At 44.0% G+C, this 16,003-nt stretch overlaps 1 protein-coding gene across 1 annotated transcript in view; it reads left to right on the top strand.

Annotated features, from left to right (window-relative positions):
- Window positions 1-14,903, top strand: part of CCDC25 (coiled-coil domain containing 25) — a 90,799-nt gene extending 75,896 nt beyond the window's left edge. The window contains exon 9 of the mRNA XM_067745244.1: window positions 14,835-14,903. Coding sequence (XP_067601345.1) covers window positions 14,835-14,888 — 54 coding nt within the window. The 3' untranslated portion in view covers window positions 14,889-14,903. The remainder of the gene's footprint in view (window positions 1-14,834) is intronic.
- The last annotated feature ends 1,100 nt before the right edge of the window (window positions 14,904-16,003 follow it).

Below are 16,003 nucleotides of genomic sequence, written 5' to 3'. Positions count from 1 at the left end.
TTAGCTTTCCAGGTTTTGAGGAAACAAAAGCTCTTCCCAGTGTCCCCCCAAGTCAACCCCTTGGTTGGAACTGGGGTGTCTACAAGAACCCCCACCCCGCCAAGCCCAGAGAATGTCTCCCCCTGGGCACTGCCAGAACTGGTTTATGAAATTTCTCTCTCAGACCTTTCGAGTTGCCTGGGCACACACTCCTCTTAGATGCTGTTTCTGATTTCAGGTCTTTTCTGACTGACTGGTTCGGTCCTAACGTTTTCAGAGTATTTCCCAAGGAATTCCAAGTTCTAAGGAAGGGCCTTGGGGCTGCTTAGGAAAGCCTCTTTAACTAAAGAGTTCCCCACCCCCTTTTAAAAAATTGGGAACTATATCATACATTCAGAAAAGTACAAAAACATATATGTACAGTTTAAAAATAAAATTAAAGCCAACACCCATGGAACCATCACCAGGTATAGACATAGAATATTGCCAGTACTCTAGAAGCCCCTTTTGTGGCCCTCCCTAATCTATTTGATACGTTGAAATTCAGGTGAGAGTTCTCCTAAGCAAGTCTGAAAAGCAATGAGTTACTGTCCTTCTGGAATGCCCCTCCAGCTATACTCACAGCATCCACTCACACACAGTGCTGTCTTCTCCAGGGCCTGTGAAGCTCTAGAACTTTGCTCACACCCAGCCCTGCCTCCCAGCCCACCAATGGGTTAGGAAGAAATATCAGTAGGTAAAAAACTTCACAAATGAATGTATTCGTGTGGGAGAAGTGGCTTTTTACGGTCAATCTTCCTTTGCCTTTTCTTTGTTTTGAAAGTCTTTTTGGTAGGTTGGTTTGTTTTAGGACACTATCAAGGACTTTGGTGGTTCTTTCCCCTCTACCCTGTGTCTTTTCTATCGCTTTCCTTCCTTCCTTCCTTCCTCATCATTTGTCATCACTGACCATCAGTCATCGTGGGCACAACAAAACATTCCCTCCTGTAGATGGAAATAATTTTAGAGTACAGACCACGCATAGGTCACTAATTACAGGTACAATTACTGGTCACAGAATCAAGTTCTGTCCATCATTTTTAGTTAGAATCCCTGAAGGACAGGAATTCAATAACTATTTTTAAACCAATGAAAGTTTCCTGGGTTGCTATATCATTCAGGATCCACTCAGAAGTAGAAATCACACCAGTTATTCAGATAGAGAGTATTTAATACAAAGAAGTGTGGACTGGGGTAAAGTGGTCCATCAGAGAAAAGGCAAGGAGGGAACCCTAAGGGATCACAGAGGCAGGAAGCAGTCACCACCCCCAGGGCCGGTAGAACAAAGGGTCAAGACTGAATTATTGAAACTCAGAAACTTGGAAGAGGGGCCCATAAGGCTGAAACTCAGAGGTCTGAGGAGGGGGCTCGGTTCAGCTGACCCTGGTATCTCCGAGCTCGGAGAGGGGGATCAAGCCCTGTGATGAGAAGCATCAACCATCTGGTATCAGTGTTTCCAACGGGGTGGGGGGGGGAGGGGGCGTGCAATCAGGCTGCTTCTGTGTTTGACAAACTTCAAACTGGATTCAGCTGCTGTTATAGGTGAAGAAGGGTGGTTGGGGTGATGCTCACAAGAAACAAAAGCCCACAGGAAGCAGATGGGAAGGAGTGAGTCTCTCCTCCTCCTCCTGGCTTCCATCTCTGTCTACTAACCTCTCTGGGCAGAGCGTAACCGGAAGCCAGGTGAGTGAGAGAGTCCTGGCATCACGAAGCAGTCATTGAGCAGAGTGCAGAGTTTGGGACAGAGAGACAGTAGCTTAATAACTGACCCAGTAGGTCTGACAGGTAACCCAGAACTGGCTCCCCTGAGACCACGAGCCAGGGGCTGTATTTAGTCCGTTTCCGCTCACAGGGTTGGAGCACTTGATTCTGGAGAAGCAAAGATGAGCGTATGAAACACAGCGCCTGCCATCAGGAACTCACAGACTGGTGGGAGAGCGCGTATGCCTACAGGTTATTACAGGGTGAACAGTACGTGTGAAATGCTCCCTATTTACAGTTCCCCCACCATTATCCTATTTATTTATCCTCCTACTTGCAGAGAGATGATCAGGGAAGGCCCCCCTGGGGAGGTGACATTTGAGTGGAGTTCTGAAGGATGAGGCAGCAGCCATATGAAGGTCACAGGGAGGAGAGTTCCAGGCGGTGATATCTGCGGTGTTCACACCCTGAGGCTGGCACCTGTCTGTTCTGTTTGAGGAAGTTCAAGGCCACTGTGCCTGGAGGCAGGTGGGGGGCAGAGGGACAGTTAGAGGAGCCAGCAGGGAGCAGAGCAGGGGAACCTCCTGAACCTTGTTAAAGAGTTGGGATTTTATTCTAAGTGCAGGGGGAAACGATTGGAAGGATTTTAGGCAGGGAATAGAGGAGATCTGATTTATGCTGAAACAAAACGAAAACCTCTGGTTTCTTTAAGGAGAACAGCATCAAGGATGGAACAATCTACAGATTCGGGGCAATCCCTGTGGAAACACCAATGGCATTTTTCACAGAACTAGAACAAATAGTTCTAAAAGTTGTGTGGCAAGTGAAATAAGTCGGAGAAAGACAAATACTGTATGATTTCACTTATACGGGGAATCTAAAAAACAAGACAAATGAACAAACGGAACCAAACAGAGACAGAGTCCATATAGAGGCCAAACGGGTGGTTGCCAGGGGGTGGGGGTCAGGGGGAGGAGAGGAAAAGGTGAGGGAGCTTCAGAGGTACTAACTTTCAGTTACAAAATAAATGAGGGCCAGGTATGGAATGTACAGCATGGGGAATAAGTCGATAATTATGTAACATCTTTGTATGGTGACACATGGTAACTAGACTTATGGTGGTGACAATTTTGAAATGTACAGAAATAATCGAATCACTATACTGTGTACCAGGAACTAACATGGCATTTTAGGTCAATTATACTTATATTAAACCATCAAACTCGTAGAAAAAGAGATCAGATTTGTGGTAACCAGTGGTGGAGGTGGGGGAGGGTGGATTGTAGGAAGGTGGTGGAAAAGTACAAACTTCCAGTTATAAGGTAAGTAAGTACCAGGGATGTGATGTACACCATGATAAATATAATTAACACGGCTGCATGTTATATATGAAACTTAAGAGAGTAAATCCTAAGAGTTCTCATCACAAGGAACAGATATTTTTTTCTATTTCTCTAATGTTGTATCTGTATGGCATGATGGATATTCACTAAGTTTATTGCGATAATCACTTCACTGGTGTACGTAAGACGAATCGTTATACTGTACACCCTCAACACACACAGTGCTGCGCGTCAATTATATCGCAATAAAACTGGGGTGGGGGGGAGGATGGAAGCAGAAAGACCAGAGTGTGCTGGAAAGGGTGCTGTGCACCTTCACACACGGTATCTCATTTAGCTGGCTCAACAGCCCCATGGAGAGCTATTATTATCGTCACTTGATAGATGAGGAACGCGAGGCTTAGATAGTCACGTGGCTTATCGGAGCTGAGATTCAAATCTGAGCAGCAGGCGCGCGCTTTTTCCACACCCCTGCCACGCTGCAGCCTGCTTCTGCTGCTGCCCGTTCAGTAGGGAAGAGAAGGGGTAAAGAACACCTCCGCCAGGTTATTGTGGAGGTGAGGCGTCCGTGGGAGGAGGGCTAATGATCCTCTGACTGAAGGGCATATAATCACGGGGAAGCCAGATTATTAACCTGAGGGCAAAAATAAAGGATGCTGATGGAATTAGCACATCATTATAGAAAGTAAGAGGAGAAAAAAATCTCAGACACCATATGCCTTTTACCATTTATTACCATATGTCAGCCCCTCATGCCTTTTACCATTTATTTCTGTGTCTCACTTCATGGAAATTTACAGGATCACCAATTCCTTGTTGAATACAAGTAATGACAGCAGTATCATCTCTCGTTCTTGATCCTAAAGCGAATGCACTCTCTCGCCCTCTCCCCACCCCCTTCTCTCTCCTCCCTCTTTCTCTCCCACTTCCCAGCAAAAGGGTATTTGGCTCATTAATGCGCAGGAGGAGTGCAGGGGGTGGGAGGAGAGAGTGCTTTGACGGCAGGGAGTGTGGCTCTGTTCAGGGATTATGACATTGTCGCCAGGCTCTGAGTCTCTGCTGTCTTACGGTGGCTTCTTTCCTAGGCAGGGTCTTCTCTCAGTGTTAGGCAAACGCCCAGCCACTCCAGGCATTTCAGTCTTCTGACCTTGCTACCCCATGAAGAGGAAGTGTCTCTTTTCTCATATTTCCAGCACAAGTCTGGGCGCTGATGCTCTTTGGTGAATGAGTCCCGCCTGGGTAACACGTCCATTCCGGCAGAGGGTGTGGCCAGAGCAGTGGTATTCTCACTGGTCACCCCTGAGTCACTGGTCCACTGTGGGGGAACGTGAGTGGTGAGGTCAACACTATTTGAGCCGCATGAAGTGGTTAAGGATATTTATGCAAAGGAAAATACGGGTGTTGTTACCCGAAGAAGAGACAGTGATTGCTGGGGAAACTAACACAGCAGCTATCGCTGTAGGCAGCAGGGGTGCTGAGTTTGCAGGACTGAAGCCGACAGAGACCAGCAGGAAGGGAATTCTGGGAGAAAGAAACGGTACAAGAATCAGCCGTGGAGGTGGGCTGGAGACAGTTTATGCAGCAGCCTGGGCCCCCAGGAGGTCCCATGATGGCCAAGGAGGAGACGGGCCTCTTGCCCTCTGTTTTCTTTTTAAAGTAACAGTTTTCATCATCATCATCATCATCATTATTTGTCTCTTAAGTTTTGATTATCAAAGATTTCCTATTACTCAGCCATAAAAAAGAAGGAAATAATGCCATTTGCAGCAACATGGATGGACCTAGAGATTATCATACTAGGTAAGTCAGACAGAAAAAGACAAATATCATATGATATCACTTATATGTGGAATCTAAAAAACTGATACAAATGAACTTATTTACAAAACACAAATAGACTCACAGACATAGAAAACAAACTTATGGTTATCAAGGAGTTTGGATAAATTAGGAATTTGGGATTAAAATATACACATTACTGTATATAAAATAGATAACCAACAAGGACCTACTGTATAGCACAGGGAACTCTACTCAATGTCTTGTAATAACCTACAATGGAAAAGAATCTAAAAAAGATTCTATATATAACTGAATCACTTTGCTGTATACCTGAAACTAACAGAACATTGGAAATCAATTTTTCAAGAAAATTTTTTTAAAAATTAAAGAAAAGAGGGCTTCCCTGGTGGCGCAGTGGTTGGGGGTCCACCTGCTGACGTAGGGGATGCAGGTTTGTGCCCCGGTCCGGGAGGATCCCACATGCCACAGAGCGGCTGGGTCCGTGAGCCATGGCCGCTGGGCCTGCGCGTCCGGAGCCTGTGCTCCGCAGTGGGAGAGGCCACAACAGTGAGAGGCCCACGTACCGCAAAAAAAAAAAAATTAAAGAAAAGAGAAAATTTCCAACATTTCCTCAGCTACACTGCTCAACTTCTGAGACTTGGTCTTTTCATTATAAGATAATTTTTTTTTTTTTAACATACACAACGTTAGAGTGACTGGATAAAGAACCCCATATCCCCATCATCCAGTTTTACAATTATCAATGTTTTGCCAATTGTGTTTGATTTGTCATATCCCATGGAGTACTTTAAAGCAAATCCCAGACATCAAATCATTTCCCCTCTAAACATTTCAGGTGTGTATCTCTAACATATAGAGGCTTTCAAAAAACCATAATCACAGTACATTATCACACTTAATTTCTTAAATGGTCTAATCATAAATCTGTGTTCACGTTTCTAAGATTTTCTCAAAAATGTCTTTATAAGTTGGTTAGTCTGAATTAAAGTCCAAAGTTCACATGTTGCATTTGGTTGATATGTCTCTTGAGTTTCTCTCTTCAATACACTTTGACTTGAAGATGAATTTTAAGTCTCTTTTAATCTATAACATTCCCTCTTCTCTTTGCTTTTCCCATGCTATTTATTTGCTGAAGAAACTGAGTCATTCTGGGTTTGACCGGCCGACACCTCAAGCTCATGCAGATGGTATTAACATGTTTCTTTGGAGCCACTGTATGTAAACTGGAAGACAGATCTAGCGGCTGGATTGCAGTCACGGTCAATTTTCTTTTCTTTCTTTCTTTTTTTTGGGGGGGAAGTTTACTTACTAGGTGGAACTGAGTACTTTCTATTGCCTCATATCAGGAGGTATGTAATGTCTGGTTCTCTTAAAGGAAATAATTTCTCTTTTTTAAATTTTTATTGGAGTACAGTTGATTTACAATGTTATGTTAGTTTCAGGTGTACGGCAAAGTGAATCAATTGTACATATACTAAAGGCAATAATTTCAATTCACCTCAATGAAAGATTTTGCTGTGAACTTTTTGGGTAGATAATATATTTCAGGTTTAAAAGTTCCCTTTTATTCCTAGTTGGAAAAGATTTCTTAAGAGTCATGAATGGATGCTTCATTTACTAAATGCTTTTTCTGCATCTGTTTATGTATTTTCTTTTCTGGTTTTGGTAACAAGATTTTCTCTCACAGGATAAGTTGGGGAATGCTCCCTATTTTTTTCTGTTCTCTGGAAGAGTTTGTGTTGGATTAGCATTGCTGTTCTTTGAACGTTTTCGTAGAATTTGCCTTTAAGTCTTTCCGCATGGGCCTGGTGTTTTTCTTGTGGGGCTATTTTTAATCACTGATTCAATTTCTTTAATGGTTTCTAAATATTCAGGTTTTAGACTTCTTGAGTCAGTTTTGGTGAGCTGCACTTTCCTATGAATTTCTTTGTTTCATCTAAGTTTTCAAATTTATTGGCATCAAATGTTCATATTATTTCCTCTTAATGTCAACTCTTTCATTCCTAATGTTCTTTATTTATGCCTTCTTTCATTTCTTTTTTGATCAATATTGCCTGAAGTTTATCAGTTTTATTAGGCTTTTAAAAGAACCAACTTCTGGCTTTTTTGATCCTCTCTATTCAAAACGTTCTTTTTCCCATTTCATTAATTTTTGCACTTTATTATTTCCTTCTTCTATTTTCTTTATATGTGTTCCTCCTGTTCACTTCCTCAAACTTTTTAAGTTGGACACTTACCTCATGAATTTTAGCCTTTCTTTTTTTCTAATTAATATGAGTGTTTAAGGTTATTAATTTTCTCTCCAAGTATGCCTCAGCTACACTGCTCAACTTCTGAGACTTAGTCTTTTCATTATAAGATAATTTTTTTTTTTTTTTTGCGGTACGCGGGCCTCTCACTGTTGTGGCCTCTCCCGTTGCGGAGCACAGGCTCCGGACGCGCAGGCTCAGCGGCCATGGCTCACGGGCCCAGCTGCTCCGCAGCACATGGGATCTTCCCGGACCGGGGCACGAACCCACGTCCCCTGCATCGGCAGACGGACTCTCAACCACTGCACCACCAGGGAAGCCCCATTGTAAGATAATTTAAAAATATTTTCTATATCTATTTCCGCCTAATTTTTATTATAATTTCTTTTTTGACTCACAAGTTTTGGGAAGTGAATTTCTACTTTATGATTTTTAAAAAATTGAGTGTTAGTTTATATTCAGTGAAATGCCCAGATCCTGTGTATAGTCTGAGTTTTACCAAATGCACAACTCTGTATAAATCACATCTATCAATATGTAGATAATTGCATTATGCTCTTTCCATCAACCCCTGCTCTTCTTCTGCACAGTCTAAGGCAGCAACTATTCTGACCCTGAGCATCACAGAGTAACTTTGCCTCTTCTAAAATTTACCATAAATGGAATCATACTGTATGTATTCGTTCGTGTCTAGCTTCTTTCTCCAGTGTAGCGGTTTTCAGTGTTGTTGCGTGTCTCTTTTGTTTTTCTCTTTCTTCCTCCTCTTCTTCATCCTCCTGCCACTCCTTCTCCCCCCTCCCTCTTTTGAGTAGTTCATATTCCATTGCACAAAAATACCGCAATTTATTCATCCAGTCCCCTGTTGATGGATAGCTGGACTGCCTCCAGTTTTCAGCGATTATGATGAAAGCGGCTGTGAATGTTTTTGTGTAAGTCTTTTTTTGTGGAATATGTTTTTATTTCTCTTGGGTAAATACCTAGGAGTGGAGGTGTTGAGTCACAGGGTGAGTGTTGTTTACCTTTACAAGAAACTGCCAGAGAGTTTCCCAAAGACGTTCTACCATGTTCACACACCAGGAACATCCTCACTAACACTGGACATTTTAAGTCTTGTTTTTTTTTAAGTCTTTTTAATTATTTTAGTGAGTAAGCTGTGGTATCCTAGTTATTTTCTAAAAATCAATTTTACTGATGTATGATTTACATACAATAAAATGAACACACTTAAAATATATCATTTGGTGGGTTTTGACAAATGTCTACCACTGTGTCACCACCAATCCTAATCAAGATATAGAACATTTCCATCACCTCGCAAAATTCCCTCATGCTCCTTCACGGCAAATTACACCCTACTTCTGCCCCAGGTAACCATTAAACTTATTCCTACCACTTTTGATTTGTTTTGCCTGTTCTAGAATTTCATATAAATGGACTCATACGTGAGATACTTTTTTTTTTTGGTATGGCTTCTTTCACTCAGCATAATTATTTTCTTTTTTATTGCTGAGTGGCATTCCATTGTATGGATGTGCCACAACTTGTTTATCCAGTCTCCTGAGGGTGGATATTTGATTTGTCTTTACTTTTTGGCTATTATGAATAAACCTTCTATGAATATTCTTATACAAATTTTTTTGAATATATGTTTTTATTTTTCTTGGATAAATTCCTAGGAGTGGAATGGCTGAACCATATGACAGGTGTATGCTTAAATTTTTAAGAAACTACCAACCTGTTTTCCAAAGAGGTTGTATCATTTTACATTTCCACCAGTGGTGTAATTGAGTTTCAATTGCTTCTCATCCTAACACTTGGCATGGTCTGTCTTTTTTTTTTTAATAAATTTATTTATTTATTCTTGGCTGTGATGGGTCTTAGTTGCTGCATGCGGGCTTTCTCTAGTTGTGTCGAGCAGGGGCTACTCTTCGTTGTGGTGCACAGACTTCTCATTGCAGTGGCTTCTCTTGTTGCAGAGCATGGGCTCTAGGCGCCCAGGCTTCAGTGGTTGTGGCACGCGGGCTCAGTAGTTGTGGCTCGCGGGCTCTAGAGCGCAGGCTCAGTAGTTGTGGTGTACGGGCTTAGTTGCTCAGCAGCATGTGGGATCTTCCCAGACCAGGGCTCGAACCCATGTTCCCTGCATTGGCAGGCGGATTCTTAACCACTGTGCCACCAGGGAAGCCCTGGTCTGTTTTTTTAATTTTAGCTATTCTAACAGGTGTGTAGTGGTATCTCATGGTGGTTTTAATTTGTCTTTTCCTAATCACTAATGATGTTGATCATCTTTTCATGCACTAGTATCTTTTGTGAAGTGTCTGTTCAAGCATTTCACCTATTTTTATGGGTTATTTATCTTCTTGTTACTGAGTTGCAAGAGATATTTATATATTCTATTTATAAATTATTTGTCAAATATTTTCTCCCAATGTGTGACATGCCTTATCATTTACTTAACTGGCTCTCTTAATGTGCAGATTTTAATTTTATGAAATCTACTTTATTATATTTTTCTTTTATGGTTAATGCTATTCTTGTTTCAGCTGAGAAATCTTTGCCACTGCAGGATCATGAAGGTATTTTTCTGCATTTTATTCAGAAGCTCTATATTTTAATTTTTAAGTTTAGGTCTTGACCCATCTTGAATTGACTTTTGTGTATAGTATGAAGTAGGGGTCAAGATATATATTTTTTCCTGTTTAGATATTCAATTGTTCCAGTACCATTTTTAAAGAATCTTTCTTTTTCTCATTGATTTCTTTTGATGCCTTTGTGAAAAAAAATCAGTTGACCATTTAGTATTGAACTTTTTTCTGACTCTGCTCTGTTCCATTTGTCTATCTTTGTGCCAATACCATACTGTGTTGATAACTATATCTTCATATTAACCACTGAAATCAGGCAATGTAAGTCCTCCAAATTCATTCTTTTTTCCAATAATTTTTTTCTTTTCTCTTTTGCTATTCTATGTCATTTATATTTCCATGTACCTTTTAGCATCAGCTTCTCCATTTCTACAAAAAAACATGCAGGAACTTTGTTTGGGACTGCACTGACTATATATCAGTTTGGGGAGAATACATGATATTGAGTCTTCCAATCCATGAACATGTGTATCTCTCCATTTATTCTGGTCTTTCAAAATGTCTCTGAGTAGCATTTTATAATTTTATATGTAGAGATTTTATACCAATTTTGTTAAATTTATTCCCAAGTATTTTATGTTCTTTGATTGAAAAAGCTTTCTTCTTTTTTAATATCGTCGTCTAAAGCTCTATACTTCCTTCTAAGCACTGCTTTATCTGCATCCAACAAATGTTGGTATGTCGTGCTTACGATACCAGTTTAGAATGAATATTCAACCGTTGCTGGGTGCAGTGTTCTCACATCATTAGGTCAAATCGGTTGACAGTATTGTTCAAATTTCTATATCCTCATGGCTTTTCTGCTTACTTATTCTGTTTCAAATACTGAGAGAAGGGTGTTGTTTTTAGGCCTTGTTGCTGTTGGTCTAGAATTAGTTCAGAGTCAGCTCACAGGCCTGCACAGATTCTTGCCCTGTATATTTCAGCCAACCACTCAGGGGAGCTCTATGCAGATTTCTGGGGATCCGCCTCTGCACAGCTCCCTCCTGCCCAGTACCCTGTCCGGTACCCAATTCCAGCTGCCTTGGCAGCCCTAAACTCTGACCTCTATTCCTTCCAACCCGTGGGACCAATGATCTCTGAGTGAACAAACTCAGTGGGATGCCCACACTGCCTATTCAGTTTTTAAATGTTTCTATGTCCAGAAGAAGGTTGTTTTGTGAAGCTGAAGTAAGAACAACGATGGATGATGGGGAGCAAGCAAGTTCCAAATTATAAACTTGTGGGTCAGGCTTGTTGGAGGCATTTAGAGGTTTTGGGAGTTCAGAAGAAGAAGCAGCCATCAGGTTATAAATCTGGTTAAAATCATCAAGTGGAGATTCTTTCTTCCTTTCATATGGGGGAACTCTGCTTTATCACAAGGGACAATGTCAGAAGAAACAGAGTTGGCTTAGGGCAGTGGTGTTCAAATTTTTTGTTGTTGTTGTTTGGTTTTTTTGCGGTACGTGGGCCTCTCACTGTTGCGGCCTCTCCCGTGCGGAGCACAGGCTCCGGACGTGCAGGCTCAGCGGCCATGGATCACGGGCCCAGCCGCTCCGCGGCATGTGGGATCTTCCCGGACCGGGGCACGAACCCGTGTCCCCTGCATCGGCAGGCGGACTCTCAACCATTGCACCACCAGGGAAGCCCTCAAATGTTTTGATCACAACCCCCATTCATAAAAAAAAATTGGGGGATTATTTCTTTGATCTCCTAATATATGCAAATTTATTTATGAATTACTTTCTGTGTTTCTATTATTGGTTAATGTCTCAAAGCAAAATTGCACTTAGAATGATGTTGATCATGAAGGATAATAAATATAAATCTATTTTCAAGTCATATTTTTGATCAGTCCACACTTTTTTGGCTGACTTCATGTCAGATCTGATTCTGTGAAAACAAAGTGTGACCTTGAATGAATAAAACACAACAGGAAGATGTTTTAATATTTAAAAGTTTGTTCCTCCCCGCTGCACAGTTTGGCTGGGCACCCGTTTTGGAGACCTTGGGTCTAGGGAGAAGGACGTAGGGAGGTTAGCAGCCTGGCTAAAGGTCGGCGTCTGGCTTCCTTGTGGAAGCCTCCAACTTTCACAGCAGGAAGCGCACTCCTGTCTCCAAGTCCTGCACTGTTCTCACTAGTCCATCATCATGTTTAGTGATGAGGCAGCCAGGATGGGGAAGTCTGGTAGCCCTGAGACTTGGGGCCTTGTCACAACTTTGTCACTAGCTTGTTTTGGGACTTTGAGCAAGTCTGTTTCTGTGTATCTCGGTTTTCTCAGGCCCCATTGAATTCCCAATCCCACCGTTCTGGAAGAAGTAGCTCTGAGACAGGCTGGGACCTGGGGCCCTTTGCTACAATGCTTACACCTGGACAAACATCTCCTTGAGCAACAAAATACAAAGAAGCTATAAGGGACTAAAAATAACTGCATGCCTACGCAATTGGGGCAAATTCTGGACAAAAAGGTACAAAAAGACCCAAAAAACCCCCAACTGCCACTTCTGAAGAGCAGGGAGCAAAAGCAGGGTACTGTGCATGCCACCTGCATCCAGCGCCACCTAAGAGGTGGGCAAAACTCCTAAGCCACCCCTCCGGCCTGACCCCCGGACACATCCCTACCCTCACCCCATATAAGGAACCAGCTTGTGCCCCTGCCTGGGGAGAGGGGCCCCAATAAACCCTTGCCTGAATTTCTTGTCTGGCCTCTTACCGATTTCTATTGACTGGGGAAGGCCAAGAACCCTGGTCAGCATTAGCTCAGCATAGCTGGCTTCCATTAATCCTGGGTTCAAATCCACATAATATCTACGTGGCCTTGAGCAACTTACTGTTTTGAGCCTTGTTTTCTGACCTATAAAATGTAAATACATTTAGTTCATGAGGATTAAATGAGATACTATACATAAATCAAAAAAAAATATTTTCCTTTCTCTGTCTCTTATGCCTGTGGTTCTCAAGTTTTACATGGGGCATTGGAATTCCCTGGGGAATTCTCCCCCTCACTCCTCCTGTCCCACCCCATCTCTGTGGTCCTGAAGCAGTGGGTCTGCAGTGCAGGCCCGCAGTCTGAATTTTTGTGGGTTCCTGGGTGGTTGCCCTGCTGAGGGCACTGCACCAGCCTTTACACCTCTCCCATTACATCAGAACCAGAGCCTTGCCCTTCGAAGCATTCAAAAGAAAACAAAAGGATTGGACAGGTGAAGGCAAGGAAAACAAATCCCCAGGGAGGTTGCTCAGTGCGCCGCCAGCCTATGTGTCCAGGCAGCTCCTTGTCAGCCCGGCCCGCCCTATTGGAAAGCACGGCGTGGTCAGAATGTATTTGTCAGTTCTTCACTCTCCTCTCCTGTGGCTCTGTTTTGACAGGTGTGTCCAGGGCTGGCATGGCAGGCGTTGCCAGCTCAGCCCTGGCTGGGGAAAAGGAGCAGGAAGAAGGCGTGGAGGTTCTGCCCAGCTCACTGTCCTGCCCCAGCTGGCAGGGCACTGAGGCTGCTGGGGAGGAAGGGTGGGCAGGTCGGGGGTCGTTAGAGGTGCTCAAGGACGTGCCCCAGGCCTGTGACCTCCAGGAAGCCCCTTGCTCTGCTTAGAAGAAGGCTCAGGAGCTCCTCAAGATTTTGCACATCTGGTGGAGATGAACACAACCCAACAGCGAAGGCCATGATCCTAAGCCACTGACTGCATCCCGCTGCTGTCACCTCTCAGTCTGGATTCAGACTTTCCTGCCTTGGCCCTGGCCGAGTCCAGGAAAGCCACCAAGCAGGGCAGGAGGAAGAGCACTTGGTTAGAATTGTAGGACAGAGGGGTCGGGCCCATCCGATGACTCCCACATGGAGTCGAGACCAGGCCACTCTCTTTGTTTCCTGATGAAGAAAGTGAAGGTTAGAGAGGGCGGTGCTGGGCCGACTTTGCCGCGATAAATGGAGGACCCAGCAGGGAGCAAGAACGACGCATCCCTATTCCATGTCCACCGAGGGTCTCTATCGTGAAGCCCACCCGATCTCCCCACTGGATGTGGGTTGGATCCATTTCCCAGTTTATGCACAGAACAAGATACTGATTCACAGAGTTTGCTGCAAACTTTACAATTCTGACTGCCGGCCCTGCTAACCCCTGTGGTCAGCTCTTAGGCTTTTCGGCAATACCTACAATGGTCTAGATGCCCTGAAGGGCCATGTTAGTACCAGGAGTGTTTGATGACATGAGACAGAGAGAGGGATTGCAGGGAGAGTACTTTCTGGGGAACGTGCAGCGGTTGGTGCCCATTGGTCCTAACCAATAGCAAACTGAAATTGTGGCAAAACCAGAACCATGAGAAATTGCTTTGCCCAGGAACCAAGACACCAGAGTTCTGGTCCCGGTTGGTCAACGAGCCCTTCAGCCCGTCTCAGCCTTTGGTTTCTTACCTGTAAAGAGGTTGAGCTGGGTGAGTCACAGCTTGTTCCAGGCTCTAACCATGCAGGGAATGTGGGTGGGAGTGTGCAGGACCTGGAGTTCTGGCCACTCATCTGCAGAGGAAAGTGGTGAGTAATGTTGCCATCCAGGAAGCCTGGGTCTGTAGGATAAACACCACCGTGATGGTGCCTGATGTTTACGGGATGGTAACCCTTGCCGGGCACCAGACACTGAATTGTGTCCCCGGAAAATCCATATGTTGAGGCCCTAACCCTCAGTGTGACTGTATCTCAGGATAGGGTCTTACGAGGTAATGAAGGTTAAATGAGGTCATAAGGGTGGGGCCCCGATCTGATAGGACTGTGGCCTTCCAAGAAGAGGAAGAGAGCCTTCCCTCTGCCTCTCTCTCTCTCTCTCTCTGTCTCTCTCTCCGCTTCCCCCACACTTCCTCTCCCCCTACCATGTGAGGGCAGAGCCAGAAGGCAGCCATCTGTAAGCCAGGAAGAGCTGGTGCCTTGATCTTGGACTTCCAGCCTCCAGAACTCTGAGAAAATAAGTTTCTGTTGTCTGAGCCATCCAATCTGTGGTATTTTGTTATGGCAGCCTGGGCTGACTAAGACACTGGGAAACTGGCCAAGAGCATCATCTTACTTAATCCCCTCAGCAACCTCATTTGGTAGGTCCAGTTGTAATCCCTGTTTTACAGGGGAGGAAACAGAAGCACAGAGAAGTTAAATCACCCAAGACTGAGGTTCAATAGAGAAACGTCTAAAAGCTCATTATCGGACTTCTCTGGCGGTCCAGCGGTTAAGATGCTGCGCTCCCAATGCAGGAGGCCTGGGTTCAATCCCTGGTCGGGGAAGATCCTGCATGTTGCACGGCATGGCCCAAAAAAATAGAAAAAAGAAAAGTGGAATTGTATAAATAAGTAAATAAATAAAAAGTGTCCCAGATTTGACCAGTGGGAACCCCTTTAGGCTGGCTCCTGTGTCCTTTAAAAACAAACAAACAAAAAGACGCAAAAACAACAACTCACTATCTATGTGACTTTGGGAAGTTAGTCTCTTCAAGCCTTAGTTTCCCCATCTACATAGTGGGAATAATAATAATATATGTAGCTACAATACAGAGAGAGATTATAGATTTATAGACATTATAGCTGCATTACAAATTGTAGTGAGGATTAAATGAATAAATATATGAAAAGTGCTTAGAACGGTGTTCTGTTGCATAGTAGCTCTCCCATGGGTGTTTGCTATTACCATTACTGTTGAGGTTATTCTCCTGTTCCTCTGTTGCCAAACACAGATTCTGTGGCCAGCTTTGCTCATGGTTGCTCTTGCTCTTGCGCCTCTAATTTTTTACCACGTGATCCCTCTCCCTCCGCCTCTTCCTCTGTGGTCACAGCCCACTGGATCAGGGTAGACCCCTGACCCACAGGGTGAGCGATCAGATTGCTCTCCTAGGGCTGGGAACTAGAGATTGTAGGACCGGGTCCTTTGGTGGTCAGCCGTCGCCCTGTTACGCTGGGCCTCGTGCAAACAGAAGATGCTGGTCAACAGAAAGGCTACAAAGAGTAGCAGGAAGGGGAGGTCAGGGGCCCCTGAGAGAAGAGAGATAGGAGACTGGCTGGTGCTCTGGAGTGAAGACGGATGCTTGAGACACTGGCAGCATTCCACGTCTAGTCACCCTGAGATGGAGTTGTACTTCAAGTTTCCATAGCTTTGATTTCACCCACTGCATCCTTGTCATGACTGCCCCCTCCTGATTTCCTTGCTAGAGCCTGAGAGGGCTTCTGTGACCAGGGAAACCAGAGGTGGTGGTGACTGCCTGGATGGACCCCAAGGGCCTGTCTCCACCCTGTGCCTGCAAATC

Source organism: Pseudorca crassidens, chromosome 7 (assembly GCF_039906515.1).
Source record: "Pseudorca crassidens isolate mPseCra1 chromosome 7, mPseCra1.hap1, whole genome shotgun sequence".
Lineage (NCBI taxonomy): Eukaryota > Metazoa > Chordata > Mammalia > Artiodactyla > Delphinidae > Pseudorca > Pseudorca crassidens.
The sequence above is the reverse complement of the archived record's forward strand: the minus strand, read 5'-3'. Positions and strand labels throughout refer to the sequence as shown.